This window comes from Bufo bufo, chromosome 4 (genome assembly GCF_905171765.1).
Source record: "Bufo bufo chromosome 4, aBufBuf1.1, whole genome shotgun sequence".
Classification (NCBI taxonomy): domain Eukaryota; kingdom Metazoa; phylum Chordata; class Amphibia; order Anura; family Bufonidae; genus Bufo; species Bufo bufo.
In genome coordinates, this window is record NC_053392.1 from 474,887,405 (window position 1) to 474,905,296 (window position 17,892).

Here is a 17,892-nt window from a genome sequence, read left to right on the forward strand (position 1 = left end):
CCCCCCCCTCCCTCCCCTGTATTACATTCATTGGTGGCCAGTGCGAACCCCCTCCCTCCCCCTCCTAATTAAAATCCCCCCCCCCCCATCATTGGTGGCAGCGGAGAGTTCCGATCGGAGTCCCAGTTTAATAGCTGGGGCTCCGATCGGTAACCATGGCAACCAGGACGCTACTGCAGTCTGTGACTTGCATTGTAAGTCAGGACGGATCCGTTTGGCTCCGCACGGCCAGGCGGACACCAAAACGACTTTTTCTTCATGTCCGTGGATCCTCCAAAAATCAAGGAAGACCCACGGAAGAAAAAAAACGGACACGGATCACGGACCTACAGACCCGATTTTTGCGGACCTTAAAAAAAAAAACGGTTGTGTGCATGAGGCCTAATACAGTGAAGTCGTCCTGTCCCCTTCGCAGAAATGCACCCCCAAAACATGATGTTCCCACCCCCAGTATATTCTAACACAGAGGCGTTCCCATAGTGATGGGGACGCTTCAAGTTAGAATATACTAAGAACTTTGTACATGACTGCCCCCTGCTGCCTGGCAGCACCTGATCTCTTACAGGGGGCTGTGATCCGCACAATTAACCCCTCAGGTGCCGCACCTAAGGGGTTAATTGTGCGTATCATAGCCCCCTGTAAGAGATCAGGTGCTGCCAGGCAGGAGGGGGCACACCCCCCTCCTTCCCCAGTTTTAAATTCATTGGTGGCCAGTGTGGCCCCCCTCCCTCCCTCCCCTGTATTACATTCTTTGGTGGCCAGTGCGGTCCCCCCTCCCTCCCCCTCCTAATTAAAATCCCCCCCCCCCCCCCCCCTATCATTGGTGGCAGCGGAGAGTTCCGATCGGAGTCCCAGTTTAATAGCTGGGGCTCCGATCGGTAACCATGGCAACCAGGACGCTACTGCAGTCTGTGAAAGGTCTGTGCGGCACATTGTTTATAGCACAGACCTGTCACTTACCAGTAGAAGGAGAGCCCGGCCGGTCACAGACATCGCAGGTAAGTATAATGCTTCTAAAAATTGCTAAGTAACCATGGCAACCAGGACTGCAGTAGCGTCCTGGTTGCCATGGTTACCGATCGGAGTCCCAGCGATTAAACTGGGACTCCGATCGGAACTCTCCGCTGCCACCAATGATGGGGGGGGGGGGGGGGGGTGAATTTAAATTAGGAGGGGAGGGAGGGGGGGCCCACTGGCCACCAATGAATGTATAGTAATACAGGGGAGGGAGGGGGGCCCACTGGCCACCAATGAATGTACAGTAATACAGGGGAGGGAGGGGGGGCCCACTGGCCACCAATGAATGTATAGTAATACAGGGGAGGGAGGGGGGGCCGCACTGGCCACCAATGAATGTAATACAGGGGAGGGAGGGGGGGCACACTGGCCACCAATGAATTTAAAACTGGGGAGGGAGGGGGGTGTGCCCCCTCCTGCCTGGCAGCACCTGATCTCTTACAGGGGGCTATGATACGCACAATTAACCCCTCAGGTGCGGCACCTGAGGGGTTAATTGTGCGGATCACAGCCCCCTGTAAGAGATCGGGTGCTGCCAGGCAGCAGGGGGTAGTCATGTACACAGTTCGTAGTATATTCTAACTTGAAGCGTCCCCATCTCTATGGGAACGCCTCTGTGTTAGAATATACTGTCAGATATGAGTTTTCACGATCTAACTCAAATCCGATGGTATATTCTAACATACAGGCTTTCCCATGGTGATGGGGACGGTTCAAGTTAAAATATACCATCGGATTGGAGAAAACTCTGATCCGATGGTATAATAGGGACTCCTGACTTTACATTGAAAGTCAATGGGGGACAGATCCGTTTGCAATTGCACCATATTGTGTCAACGTCAAATGGATCCGTCCCCATTGACTTGCATTGTAAGTCAGGACGGATCCGTTTGGCTCCGCACGGCCAGGCGGACACCAAAACGACTTTTTCTTCATGTCCGTGGATCCTCCAAAAATCAAGGAAGACCCACGGAAGAAAAAACTGACACGGATCACGGACCTACAGACCCCGTTTTTGCGGACCTTAAAAAAAAAACGGCTGTGTGCATGAGGCATAATACAGTGAAGTCGTCCTGTCCCCTTCGCAGAAATGCACCCCCCAAAACATGATGTTCCCACCCCCATGATTCACAGTAGGGATGGTGTTCTTGGGATGCAACTCATCCTTCTTTTTCCTCCAAACACGACAAGTGAAGTTTAGACCAAAAAGTTCTACTTTGGTCTCATCTGACCACATGACTTTCTCACATGCCAGATGGTCATTGGCAAACTTAAGACGGGCCTGGACATGTGATGACTTGAGCAGGGGAACCTTCCGTGCAATGCATGATTTGAAACCATGACGGCGTAGTGTTCTACCGACAGTGACCTTTGAAACTTTGGTCCCAGCTCTCTTCATTTCATTGACCAGCTCCTCCCTTGTAGTTCTGGGCTGATTCCTCACCTTTCTTATCATCAGTGATACCCCATGAGGTGAAATCTTGCATGGGGGCCCCAGTCCAAGGGAGACTGACAGTCGTCTTTAGCCTCTTCCATTTTCCATCAATTGATCCAACAGTTGATCTATTTTCACCAAGCTGCTTGTCAATTTCCCCGTAGCCCTTTCCAGCCTTGAGGAGGTCCACAATTTTGTCTCTGGTGTCTTTTGACAGCGCTTTGGTCTTGCCCATGGTAGTAGTTGGCGTCTGACTGACTGTGGGGTGGAACGGAGTCTTTAAAGAGCTCAGACAGGTGCTACTAAGTTAGATTAATGAGTGGAGTAGAGGTGGACTTTTTAAAGGCACAGTAACAGGTCTTTGAGAGCCAGAATTCTTGCTGTTTCTCAGGTGTTCAAATACTTATGTTCTTTAAAAATCATACAATGTGTTTTCCTGAATTTTTAAAAAAAAATTCTGTCTCTCAGAGTGGGAATGCACCTACAATGTGAATTTCAGACCCCTCCATGATTTCTAAGTGGGAGAACTTGCAAAATCGCAGGGTGTTCAAATAGTTCTGTTCCTCACTGTATATTGAGAAATGGATAACCTTTCTCATAACTTTTATTATCTGTGTATGATTTTATATCTATGTCGTGTGATTCTATATATTTTCATGCCATTCTGTAAGATTGTCTGTACGATGCCATTCAGTCTGGACCGGTAGAAGAGAATACACATCCACCTTTGATAGAAATCAAATTAACATCAGAATGCTAACAAACTAGTGGTAATGAGGTTTCCTGGATGGGACACTAGAGCCTGATGGTGATGCCTGACAGGTCAGACATATTGTCACCGCTGCACAGCAGACATCTAAGGTGCATTTCAAATAGAGTACTAGACGATGAAGAAAATAGCTCATAAGCGATAACATCTCTGGTACAACCCATGTTAATTATTGTAATAATTGTATTCCATATAATGTGTGCATCGTAGGGAGTCCAAAAATCCCCCCCCCCCCCCCCTTACAGCCAGCATTCCCGAGTAAGAAGAATCTCTCATTCTGGGACCCCTACACATTTGGTATCAGAACGATCGCCCTGTTTTTATCCTTTTATTTTTATAACTGTTTGTCTCTTGTTTCTTTTAAATTTTGTACCCAAGTACTGTACCCTTTTTAGTACATTAAAGCACATTTTTTATGGATTTGCCTTGTGCCCTGAATGAGCCCAGTTTGCGTGAACTTGTATTTGCTATAAGTGTGGCCTGTGCTACTGTAAATATGCTTGCTTGCGAGTGGGGCGCTGTTTTCTATGAGCCCCTAATTAATTGCTATATTAGTTTAAATGTCATAGATGGTGGCAGCAGGTTACAGTGCATAAAAGACTGTAGTGAGGTGTGAGCTAGGTTCCATCTGAGGCCTGTGTGTAGGAGCGTGAGCGCTTGGGTGCATGGAATAGATCAACCTTTGGCAGTCGCACCCAGTTCCCGTACGTGACAAAAATATATACATATTCAGTAGTTAGCACTGGTGCCTTGCAGCGCTGGGGTTATAGGTTCGAATTTGCACAAGGACAACATCTGCATGGGAGTTTGTATGTTCCCCCCGTGTTTTCCATTTCCTCCGGTTTCCCCCCACATTCCAAAGACATACTGATAGGGAATTTATAGTGTGATGCGACACACACAGTATATAGTTGAGATTTTTTTCCATCTGAAATGTACAGACTAAAATAAGCTTATAAAAAATTAAGTGCTTCTCAAATGAATGTATGTACGAGAGCATGTATTATTTTGTATGCACCTGTACTCCAAACAGAGATAACAATAGGCATGGTAGGAGAGAAGAGACGCATGAGCCAGTGATGTCAGAGGAGAGATTAAAGTGATTCCACTAACCTCATTAATCAGGAACTGAAGCTGGATTACTGAAGAACCACTGTCATGCTGGCAATAGCACTCAACTCCTGGCCGACCAAATCTGACATTAATTATGTTAAGGAAGAACCGCTTAAGAAAGGGAAAAAAAAAAAAGATAAAAAGAACACATTTCAAAATGACAAGGAAAGAACATAACAAGCTGTGTAAATGCCGGCAGGCTGCACGTTCTCCTTTTATCCAAATGGAGGTTTGTTGCCCATCTCGCCTGAATAACACCATTCAGAATGTAAACGTGGAACTCCAGTGAACTTCGAAGATGAGCTTGTAAACGGCATTTCAGACATTAGGGGAAAACCAAAACCCTAAAAGGAATTTATGGTACATCTGCCCAAAGCTCCTTACAGCATTAAATAGGAGGAAGCTCATTCTCAATTAAAATTTTAACACAAGAAATAAAAGATCAAAGCAATTGTGTTCAGCAGATGACATCAGACGACCAGTATGGCCGCCAGGTGATTTAGTCATCCATTGTACTTACTACACAAGGAGCCCGCATCACACAGTCACTTGGCACATTACAAGCAATGTAACCCTGCCTGACACATTACATGAATACACCCGTAACTAGTGCTGGATCCTTCAGCCAGCGCACATTTACAGGTAGTGGAAAACTCACTGGCAATTGCCAATGGCAAAAAACGCAAGACAAGTCCCAGCAAAACCTGCATGTATAACATGCAGTTTTCGTTGCGGAAATCGGAGATCTGCAGCATAAACTAACATGCTCCAATTTCAAATCCACACCTCAGGTCCATATATGCTGCAGATTTATCCGCAGTGCGTGGATGAAGTTACTTAAAATTTCATCCACTTTGCAGGTAGTGTATAACTGTATCCGCCACATGTGAATGGGAAAAATAAAAAACACACACATTGGAGGAAACAAGAGGAAAGTATATGGGGCCTGCAGATCATGTTCCCCAAAGAAAAGGGCTAAAGGAGTTGTCCGGGAACATATTTCACATTTAGGAATACCAATATACATTGCTTAAACAACCTAAGAACTTTTTAACGCTTTTAAATTTCTGTGAGTTTTTAACCACTTAAGGACCACAGGTTTATACCCCCCTAAAGACCAGGCCCTTTTTTACAAATCGGCACTCCACAACTTTAGCGGTTTATTGCTCGGTCATGCAACTTACCACCCAAATGAATTTTACCTCCTTTTCTTCTCACTAATAGAGCTTTCATTTGGTGGTATTTCATTGCTGCTGACATTTTTACTTTTTTTGTTATTAATCGAAATTTAACGATTTTTTTGCAAAAAAAATGACATTTTTCACTTTCAGTTGTAAAATTTTGCAAAAAAAAACGACATCCATATATAAATTTTGCTCTAAATTTATTGTTCTACATGTCTTTGATAAAAAAAAATGTTTGGGTAAAAAAAAAAATGGTTTGGGTAAAAGTTATAGCGTTTACAAACTATGGTACAAAAATGTGAATTTCCGCTTTTTGAAGCAGCTCTGACTTTCTGAGAACCTGTCATGTTTCCTGAGGTTCTACAATGGCCAGACAGTACAAACACCCCACAAATGACCCCATTTCGGAAAGTAGACACCCTAAGGTATTCGCTGATGGGCATAGTGAGTTCATAGAACTTTTTATTTTTTGTCACAAGTTAGTGGAAAATGATGATTTTTTTTTCTTACAAAGTCTCATATTCCACTAACTTGTGACAAAAAATAAAAACTTCTATGAACTCACTATGCCCATCAGCAAATACCTTGGGGTGTCTTCTTTCCAAAATGGGGTCACTTGTGGGGTAGTTATACTGCCCTGGCATTCTAGGGGCCCAAATGTGTGGTAAGTAGTTTGAAATCAAAATGTGTAAAAAATGACCGGTGAAATCCGAAAGGTGCTCTTTGGAATGTGGGCCCCTTTGCCCACCTAGGCTGCAAAAAAGTGCCACACATGTGGTATCGCCGTACTCAGGAGAAGTTGGAGAATGTGTTTTGGGGTGTCATTTTACATATACCCATGCTGGGTGAGATAAATATCTTGGTCAAATGCCAACTTTGTATAAAAAAATTGGGAAAAGTTGTCTTTTGCCAAGATATTTCTCTCACCCAGCATGGGTATATGTAAAATGACACCCCAAAACACATTGCCCAACTTCTCCTGAGTACGGAGATACCACATGTGTGACACTTTTTTGCAGCCTAGGTGCGCAAAGGGGCCCACATTCCAAAGAGCACCTTTCGGATTTCACAGGCCATTTTTTACATATTTTGATTTCAAACCACTTCTCGCGCATTCGGCCCCTAAAATGCCAGGGCAGTATAACTACCCCACAAGTGACCCCATTTTGGAAAGAAGACACCCCAAGGTATTTCGTGATGGGCATAGTGAGTTCATGGAAGTTTTTATTTTTTGTCACAAGTTAGTGGAATATGAGACTTTGTATGGAAAAATAAATAAAAAATAAATCATAATTTTCCGCTAACTTGTGACAAAAAATATAAAATTCTAGGAACTCGCCATGCCCCTCACGGAATACCTTGGGGTGTCTTCTTTCCAAAATGGGGTCACTTGTGGGGTAGTTATACTGCCCTGGCATTTTCCAGGGGCCCTAATGTGTGGTAAGTAGGTAAATGACCTGTGAAATCCGAAAGGTGCTCTTTGGAATGTGGGCCCCTTTGCCCACCTAGGCTGCAAAAATGTGTCACACATGTGGTATCGCCGTATTCAGGAGAAGTTGGGCAATGTGTTTTGGGGTGTCTTTTTACATATACTCATGCTGGGTGAGAGAAATATCTCGGCAAAAGACAACTTTTCCCATTTTTTTTATACAAAGTTGGCATTTGACCAAGATATTTATCTCACCCAGCATGGGTATATGTAAAATGACACCCCAAAACATATTGCCCAACTTCTCCTGAGTACAGCGATACCAGATGTGTGACACTTTTTTGCAGCCTAGATGCGCAAAGGGGCCCACATTCTTTTTATGAGGGCATTTTTAGACATTTGGATCCCAGACTTCTTCTCACGCTTTAGGGCCCCTAAAATGCCAGGGCAGTATAAATACCCCACATGTGACCCCATTTTGGAAAGAAGACACCCCAAGGTATTCAATGAGGGGCATGGCAAGTTCATAGAAATTATTTTTTTTTTGGCACAAGTTAGCGGAAATTGATTTTATTTATTTTTTTCCTCACAAAGTCTCCCTTTCCGCTAACTTGGGACAAAAATTTCAATCTTTCATGGACTCAATATGCCCCTCACGGAATACCTGGGGTGTCTTCTTTCCGAAATGGGGTCACATGTGGGGTATTTATACTGCCCTGGCATTCTAGGGGCCCTAAAGCGTGAGAAGAAGTCTGGAATATAAATGTCAAAAAAATTTTACGCATTTGGATTCCGTGAGGGGTAGGGTGACTTAATGTGAGATTTTATTTTTTGACACAAGTTAGTGGAATATGAGACTTTGTAAGAAAAAAATAATAATTTCCGCTAACTTGGGCCAAAAAAATGTCTGAATGGAGCCTTACAGAGGGGTGATCAATGAAAGGGGGGTGATCAATGACAGGGGGGTGATCAGGGAGTCTATATGGGGTGATCACCCCCCTGTCATTGATCACCCCCCTATAAGGCTCCATTCAGATGTCCGTATGCGTTTTGCGGATCCGATCCATGTATCCGTGGATCCGTAAAAATCATGCGGACATCTGAATGCAGCCTGACAGGGGGGGTGATCAATGACAGGGGGGGGTGATCAATGACAGGGGGGTGATCAGGGAGTCTATATGGGGTGATCACCCCCCCTGGAAGGCTCCAGGGAGACGCCTGCATGTGTTTTGCGGATCCGATCCATCTATCAGTGGATCCGTAAAAATCATGCGGACGTCTGAATAGAGCTTTACAGGGGGGTGATCAATGACAGGGGGGTAATCAATGACAGGGGGGTGATCAGGGAGTCTATATGGGGTGATCACCACAGTCATTGATCACGCCCCTGTAAGGCTCCATTCAGACGTCCATATGCGTTTTGCGGATCCGATCCATCTATCAGTGGATCCGTAAAAATCATGCGGACATCTGAATGGAGCTTTACAGGGGGGTGATCAATGACAGGGGGTGATCAGGGAGTCTATATGGGGTGATCACCACAGTTATTGATCATGCCCCTGTAAGGCTCCATTCAGACGTCCGTATGCGTTTTGCGGAGCCGATCCATCTATCAGTGCATCCGTAAAAATCATGCGGACATCTGAATGGAGCTTTACAGGGGGGTGATCAATGACAGGGGGGTGATCAGGGAGTCTATATGGGGTGATCACCACAGTCATTGATCACGCCCCTGTAAGGCTCCATTCAGACGTCCGTATGCGTTTTGCGGAGCCGATCCATCTATCAGTGCATCCGTAAAAATCATGCGGACATCTGAATGGAGCTTTACAGGGGGGTGATCAATGACAGGGGGGTGATCAGGGAGTCTATATGGGGTGATCACCACAGTCATTGATCACGCCCCTGTAAGGCTCCATTCAGACGTCCGTATGAGTTTTGCGGATCCGATCCATCTATCAGTGGATCCGTAAAAATCATGCGGACATCTGAATGGAGCTTTACAGGGGGGTGATCAATGACAGGGGGGTAATCAATGACAGGGGGGTAATCAATGACAGGGGGGTGATCAGGGAGTCTATATGGGGTGATCACCACAGTCATTGATCACGCCCCTGTAAGGCTCCATTCAGACGTCCGTATGCGTTTTGCGGATCCGATCCATCTATCAGTGGATCCGTAAAAATCATGCGGACATCTGAATGGAGCTTTACAGGGGGGTGATCAATGACAGGGGGGTAATCAATGACAGGGGGGTGATCAGGGAGTCTATATGGGGTGATCACCACAGTCATTGATCACGCCCCTGTAAGGCTCCATTCAGACGTCCGTATGCGTTTTGCGGATCCGATCCATCTATCAGTGGATCCGTAAAAATCATGCGGACATCTGAATCGAGCTTTACAGGGGGGTGATCAATGACAGGGGGGTGATCAATGACAGGGGGGATCAGGGGTGATCAAGGGTGAATAAGGGGTTAATAAGTGACAGGGGGGGGTGGTGTAGTGTAGTGGTGCTTGGTGCAACATATTACTGAGCTACCTGTGTCCTCTGGTGGTCGATCCAAACAAAGGGGACCACCAGAGGACCAGGTAGCAGGTATATTAGACGCTGTTATCAAAACAGCGTCTAATATACCTGTTAGGGGTTAAAAAAATCACATCTCCAGCCTGCCAGCAAACGATCGCCGCTGGCAGGCTGGAGATCCGCTCTCTTACCTTCCGTTCCTGTGTGCGCGCGTTCACAGGAAATCTCGGCTCACGCGAGATGACGCCAATCGGCGTTAGCGTAGCCTGGGGGAGCCGCCGCAATGACGCCTTTCGGCGTTACAGTTGCGGCAAGTGGTTAATAGATGACACAGCAGACATAAGGTATGGGACATAATGTAACATTTAGATGACATACAGGTATAAATTACATACAACTGTCTACATACAAAAGGATTGTAACAAAATAGTGTATATGTAAAATTTATCTTCTTTGTGCAGACCTCGAAAATGTGCAGTTTTTATGATGCTGCACTCTGTCAAACTAAGATATCCCCACATGCAGGGATGATATACCAAGAGGTGGCACATGCTGACTCTGCTGTTTTAAGAGGCGATGTGCAATTATAAGAACCCTTTTAAAATACATCTGCAAATATAGTCAGCGAACAGCACTCTAACAGTTCAAAATACATGTTCAGCTGATAATGGTAATATTTAGTCACTACTGACTGTCATATCTAAAATGTTATATGGCCATGATCGGAGTTGTCTCCAATCCCAGGTGCTTCAGTGGGAGGGTGTGACTGACAGCGGTGATCAGAATGATGTACATGAATGGCGTTCTTTGTTAAGTAGCCCCTGCAGGTAATAAACACGCACGTCATTCTGCGGTAAACGGGTTGTCTCATGACAACAATATAGCCTCTATCCACAGGAGGATAGGGGGCAAATGTTTAGTTTGGGGGAAGGGGGGGGTTTGGACTGATGAGGCCACAGCTGATCACTAGAATGGGACCAGTGTTGCCCTGTTTGCACATGCATGTATTCAACTATCTCTAGCAGCCCCACAGAGTGGATTTAAGCATCTGCAACGAGAATGAATATGCTGCTTTTTCATACCATGTGTGTGCCCATTCCACACGTGGAAAAACAAACGCTCCATATGAACAACAGCATGGATTTCCTATTGAAAACAATGGGAGACAGATGGAGAGCAAGTTCCATGTGGACTTTAGTGCAAAAAATGCTCCAAAATCCACCATGTAAACATGGCCAAAGAAAAACTGACTTACCCATAGCAACCAGATTCCACCTTTCATTTTTCAGAGAACCTTTGGAAAATAAAAGGAGCGATCTGATTGGTTGCTATGGGCACCTAAGCCAGTTTAGATGCATCTCTCCCAATATAATGCTTCTTGTTGATGACTAAAGCTGCCGATATACATTAGTCGTGACATGTCAGATCAGTGGGGTCTGCAAGCTAAACCCATGCCCCTCAATGTTCAGAAAGAATGCGTTTATGTTCACATTAACGCCAAAATGGCCATGCATAAATGAACAGCATCGGAAATCTCCCCCCGATGGATAGATTTGCTTAGCACACTGCTATTGAGATGCTACTCTGCTTGATCGTGATCGTGTTGCTTTAGCTTTATTTACCTATGTATACCGCCTAGTCTACAAAAAAAAAAAAGCAATATACCATTCGCTATTAGGGATGCGATCATACATCAGGCGGTATTTACAAAACTTGTTTCTATTGAAAGCAGCATACAAGAGATTAAACTGGTTACTATGGCAACTCAAATCGCTTTCCTTACTGCTGGGAAGGTAGGATGTCACTTGTGCTTTAAGAGAAGGGAGCAAATTCCATTTATTCAAACAATTTATTTTTCCCCAGTCGTAATAAAGAGGGTGACCAAGGATCCAGGCTTCGTCTGTGATGACAAATCTTATTCTTGTCTATTCCAGGGTATGCTCCACTGGCTAGAGGACTACTTCAAGGTCAGGATGCTGTGCCAGCAGGCGCTACTTTACTTCACAAGCATAACAGAGTCAGAATAACCATCAACACTTAACACTTTCAGGTCTCAGTAGCATCACCTACATGTCCATGAAAGGAGGACACGATTTCCATATAAGGGTACCTTAACACTAGCGTTATTCTTTTCCGGTATTGGGATCTCGGTTCTGTCCTAATGCATTCTGAATGGAAAGCAATCCATTTAGTATGGATCAGGATGTCTTCCGTTCCGTCTCTTGTACGGTATTAGACCGGACAAAATCACAGAACACTACCACACTTGTCGGATCCGGCATTAATTTCCATTGAAATGTATTAATGCCGGATCCAGTACCAAGTGTTCCGGAAATTGCTGCATCGCAGGATACAGTTTTCTGGTCTGCGCATGCGCAGTTCTTTCTAGCTTTGAAACGGATCCATTATTCCGGATGATACTAGAAAGACGGATCAAGTATTTCAATGAATACGTCTAACGAATCTGGATCCGGAAAAAAATAGATATCCGTTTGCATACAGACTTGCGGATCCGGCAGGCAGTTCCAGCAACGGAACTGCCTGTCGGATTCTAACAACGCTAGAGTGAAAGTACCCTTATTTTACCATTACCCAAATAAAAGGAAAATGTGGCAAAAACAGTATGTGCAGGCATCTCTTGTGTTTGACTCTTAGTGAAACAAAGTGGAGCCGTAGGTACGAAGATAATATAACACGTAAGAAGTGAGGCAGATTTCAGATGAATCTGAATGGGTCTTCCAGAGATCGGCTGCCTGTGAATGCCCACTAAATGTTTCTTTTCCAATCCTACGTTCACCAAAGGTAAGAAGTCGCAAACTGGAACGCATTCCTACTTTATACAAGATGATGTTATTACTGTATTTATTACATTATATACCTAATCATTTCTACTGCATGGTATACTTACTGTTATGGGCCCACTCATACAGTCAGCATCCAAAATTGACTCATTGCTTAAAGGGAATGCGTCATCAGAACGTAAGTAAATGTTTAAATCTGGGTTTTTATGTTAACCCTATTTTTTAAATAATTTTGGGAAATATTTTTAATTTTCCATGTCAATATATTTAAACAAAAACCACAAAATCCTGCAGGTCCTACACTGGCAACTAAACCTAATAATAGGACCCACTTCTTGGTCTGCACAGATGACTTTACTGTGATCTGCTTATCATTGCTGACAGGATTAGAATGACCGATAGCACCTTCATACACAGATAACACAGGATCCACCATCCACAATAAGGGATTGTCAAAGTTTATCTGCTCCCTCCTCACCTCTGCATAGGTCACAGAGCATGCCTCCATTGTGCCTATGGCTCATGGGGCTGCTGTAAAGCAATTTTATAAATGCTCTCTAAATGCTGTTAAGGACAGCTCAGGCAAGATGGCCGCCCCCATAATCATGTTCAGAGAAATAGAATGGAAATTTTTTTTAAATAAAAAAATAAAAACAGATCTGGTTTTAACTTGCTAGTTTTTTGGGAAGAGTCTGGGTAGGTTTATAAGATTCATACAATTCTTTAGATGCTCTTTAACTTAAGCATTACCAGTCCTCTATAAAGCGTACCTTCCCTATTCTGGACCATTCCAAAGTTCATTTACTGAATATTTTAAGGAGCTACATACATTTTTTTAAAATAACTTAATATTTTTTTTTTAAATGAAGGATTACTCATATGAACAATTCGCTACTACTGCCCTTCTGATGCTCACAGAGTCCGTATTGCTCCCCACTTCCTGGTCTCTGCAAATCACATGACAGGAGAAGCCTGCTCACCCAATCACTGGCTGAGGTGGACACCACTGCAGCCAGTGATGGGCTGAACGGACATCTCCTACCATTTCCTGTGTGTTGAGTCAAATTCTGTCATGGATTTGGCCACGGATTCTCAGCAAAATACTGCAAAGGAAGAAATCTGCTGTGAAAATCCGTGGATTTTCAACACAACTTCCGTGCAGAAATTTTCCAGAACATGTGTTTTGAAAGTCCCATCCACTTGAACTGTACTCTAAAGTGCTGCAGATCGGTGGTGTAAAACGGGCAACACAAATCTGCAGTAGATCCACCACCAAGGAACAGAGCCTAAAGTAGAGTTCAGAAGTGGACACAGCTTTTCAATATGTGACTCCTCACAGTCACTCCTTTAGCTCTAAGGCTCCATTCACACGTCCGTAATTATGGGTCCGCATCCGTTCCGCAAATTGCGGAACGGGTGCGGACCCATTCATTCTCTATGGGGACGGAATGGATGCGGAGAGCACACTATGTGCTCTCCGCATCCGCATTTCCGGAGTGCGCCGCCAATCTTCCGGTCTGCGGCTCCGGAAAAAAATAGAACATGTCCTATTCTTGTCTGCAATTGCGGACAAGAATAGGCTGCCGGCCGGGTGTATTGCGGATCCGCAATACACTACGGACGTGTGAATGGACCCTAATGAGCTAATCCCTCGCTTTCCCAGTTGCAGAACGCCTACCAGACTAGCACCCACCTGCCCATTCCAGCTTGTAAATGAATGGCGTGTTCAGTCCTAGGAGGGTTTTGTTGCCCTTTTAAACATTACACAAAGAGAAGTAAAAAGCCCAACAAAATTGAAGAGCATTTACTAAATCTCTTGTAAATATCAGTTCTTCCATTTGGGTACGTCAAAATTATGCTCAGCAGTTGTCATGATCATATCTGTTTTCCTTTGGCATTTTCGAAACATTCCCACAGCTCCCAGCATAGGATAAAACATATACAATGTATTTGTAAAGTCTTCAGATCCTTACATTTTTTCACTGTTTGTTATGTTGCAGGCTTGTGCTAAAATAAAATAATCACGTTTTCCTCATAATGACAAAGTGAAAACAGAATATTAAAAATGCTTAAAAAAGGAAAAACTTTAATGTGGCATAGACATAAGTATTCAGACCCTTTGCCATGACACTTGAAATTTAGATCTGGGAACTTCACATTTCTCCTGATCATCTCTGAGATGTTCCTACACCTTGATTGGGGTCCATCTGTACATAAGCATTACTACCAGGGTGGCAGAAATAGCATGGGGCCCAACAACTAAGGAGGCTCATATCAACTCAAACATTTGATGCAAATAGTAATGAGGCGTACGTAGGATGGCATGAAACACAGACTGCGGCCCCATGGTTTGTTATGCTGTTGCGACATTGATATAATACGGTATTCCTGGATTGTGCTCCATGTGTGCATTATACCTACGTGACTTCATTATGTTATTGACTGTGTGATGAGGAAATGGGTACATGGTGCCATCTTTATGTTACTGCTGTGCTACTCAACATTGTGTGCTTTGTGCCTGTATTGTGACATCAATGTTTGCATAATGTGTGTTGTATCATCACACAGTAGAATATCTCTATATTGTGACGTCAATGTGTGCATTATCCCATGTGCTTTACATAGATCAATCATGAGCTTTTCTGAACTTGCTTATGGAAGTGGTCGTGGTAAAGAGGAGGGGGGTCCATACCAAGTTTTGCTATGGGGCCCCATGGTTACTTGTTACGCGTGATCTGTGGTAAATTCAGCTGACTGAACATGATTTGGAAAGACATTCCACTGTCTTATATAAGGTCTCACAGCTGACAACGCATATCAGAGAAAAGATTAATCCAAGAGGAGGAAAACGCTGCCTGTAGAGCTAACAGGCAGGATTTTGTGGAGTCACAGATCTGAAGAGGGGTACAAAAATGTCTGCTGCACTGAAAGTTCTCAAGAGCATAAATGATAAAAGTTTGGAACACCCAGGACTCTTCCTAGAGCTGGCCGCCCCACCAAATTAAGTAATTGGGGGAGAAGGGCCTTGGTAAAAAAAAAAAAAGGTGACCAAAAACCCAATGGTGACCAAGAACCCAGCTCCAAAGATCCTGTGTGTAGATGGGAGAAACTTCCAGAAGGCCAACCTTTACTGCAACACTCCACCAATCTAGGCTTCATGGCAGAGTAGCCAGAAAGTAGCGTCTTAGTAAAAGACTTATGAATGCTCATCTGGAGTTTGAAATAAATAAATTAAAAAAGCACCTGAAGGACCATCAGATTCTGATTCTCTGGTCTGATGAAACCAAGATTGAACTTTTTGGTCTTGTGGCCTCCCCTGCCCAATACCATCCTTATAGTGAAGCATGGTGGTGGTTACATCCTGCTGTGGGGGTGTTTTTCAGCAGCTGGGACAGGGAGACTGGTCATGATTGAGGGAAAGCCGAAAGGAACATAGCACAGAGATATTCTTAATGAAAACCCGATCCAGAGTGCTCTCAACCTGAGACTGGGCCAAAAGTTAACATTCCAACAAGACAATCACCCTAAACCTCCGGCACTCCAGCAGTGGTGAAACAACGACTCCCAGCACGCTCGATTCATTTCTATGGAGTTCTGAGAACAAAAAAGCAAGGGGGCATCTTGGGAGTCTTATTTCTACCATAGCTGGAGTGCCAACACAGCCTGACTTGAATGCAATCAAAGATCTCTGGCGAGACCTGAAAATGGCTGTCTACCCACGATCCCCATCCAAAATGACAGCTTGAGAGGATCTGCATAGAGAAAAATGGCAGAAAATCCCCAAATCCAGGTGTGCAAACCTTGTGGCATCATACCCAAGAAGACTGGAGGCTGTAATGGCTGCCAAAGATGCTGTAAACTGGGTCTGAATACTTATGTCAATGCAAGATTTTAGTTTTTCCTTTTCAATAAATTTGAAAATATTTCGAACACTCTGTATTCACTTTTTCATTATGGGGCGTTGAGTGCTAAATGATGGGTAAAAACTAAATCTGACATAAAGGTGAAAAAAGTGAAAGGGTCTGATGACTTATAATGCATTGTACATTTATGGCCTTATTCGCGACTCCGTATTTTGCATCAGTATATGCAAGCGAAAACCAGGTGTGGATCCTACACAGAGAAATAGTACATGCAGCTATTCTGTGTTTTGGAGTCACTGCTGGCTTTGACTCACAAATATGCTAAATACTAATTAAAATATGCAAATGTGGGGGGGCGTGGCCAACTGCCGGCATGAGAGCACGCGTTTGAGAGCAGCTCCGACAACCCTGAGCAATCCTACATCATCCTGACAAACTGTCCACCACAGACAACGACTGGAAGGTGTGCAGACGAAAGAGAAGACCCCGCACACCGACGATGGGGCCCAGTAAAACTCAGAATGCAGCGGAGAGGCTGAAGGAGTTTGCCAGATCTGAGGCCCAACATGGCGCCGCGTCTGCCTCACCGTCGCGCTCCGCGGTTACAAGAGGTCAGTCTGCTCAACAGGTAGAGGCGGACGAGCCAACCGAGCCGGAGTTCACCCTAAAGGCAGCATATGATCAGCTGCTGCTGGCGATCTCTTCATGCCAGTCCTCGCTGACCGGAAAGCTGGAGGAGGTAAGAGTGGACGTCAGCTTACTCCGCCATGATATGCAGCAGCTGCGCGACCGGGTTAAGACCACTGAGGACCGCGTCTCTGCTCTAGAAGACCAGACAAGACCCATGGAGGGGAGAGTACAAGATCTGGAGAGAGCGATGGGTCAATGGCAGCAGAAATGCGATGACCTAGAGAATAGGTCGCGCCGTAATAATGTAAGAATTCTGGGCCTACCTGAGAGAACGGAGGGAAGGGATCCTGCAGCGTTCTTGGAGAACTGGTTCAAGGAGCAGTTTCCTGAAGCGCCTTTTACATCAGCATATGCAGTGGAGAGAGCCCACCGTGTCCCTGCCAGACCACCTCCTCCGGGGGCGCCACCAAGGCCTCTCCTGGCTCGTCTCCTGAACTGGCGAGATCGAGATCTTCTTCTCAGCCAGGCCAGACAAAAGCAAGACATCAGGCATGACAACGTCAGAATCTCTCTTTTCCCGGACTTTTCGGCGGACCTTCAGAAGAGAAGGGCTACGTTTGTGACGGTGAAGCGCCGCCTAAGGGAACTAAACCTGCAATATTCTATGGCATACCCTGCCCGTCTTAGAGTGATTGACGGTGAAAAGACCATTTTCTTCAGTGACCCCAAAGAAGCGGAGGACTGGGCCTCGAGAATGGCGGCTCGCCCGCAACGGCGATGAGAGAGTTCCTAGAGACGCAGCAAGTATCATATGTTTCGCCTATGTGAGAGGAGCGATATTGGAGCTTAATGTCGTTTTCTACAAATATTGTCGCCCCCATGACTTGCCATACGTCCATGGAGATCTGGACAGTCAACGTTAATTCCTTTCCTGAAGGAACACTGTGTCATTGAGTATGGCTCTTTAGTCCAAAGGTGGCAGTTTATTTGAGTACACTGCAATAAGGGTTGGAGCGGCACCTGTGTGGTAATACCAGCCTTTTACACCATGCAGGTCCCCGAGTATAGGACCAGTACGTTCACTGGTCCTACACCTGATAATCTCAGGTCTTTCAAGATGTTGTT

The 17,892-nt window shown here is 44.8% G+C and overlaps 1 protein-coding gene across 2 annotated transcripts in view; it reads right to left on the reverse strand.

Annotated features, from left to right (window-relative positions):
* STXBP5 (syntaxin binding protein 5) overlaps positions 1-17,892 on the reverse strand; it is a 427,346-nt gene that overhangs the window by 317,333 nt on the left and 92,121 nt on the right. For both annotated transcript variants that reach the window (XM_040429504.1, XM_040429505.1), the window contains exon 3: positions 4,335-4,416. In XM_040429504.1, the coding sequence (XP_040285438.1) occupies positions 4,335-4,416 (82 nt within the window). The remainder of the gene's footprint in view (positions 1-4,334; positions 4,417-17,892) is intronic.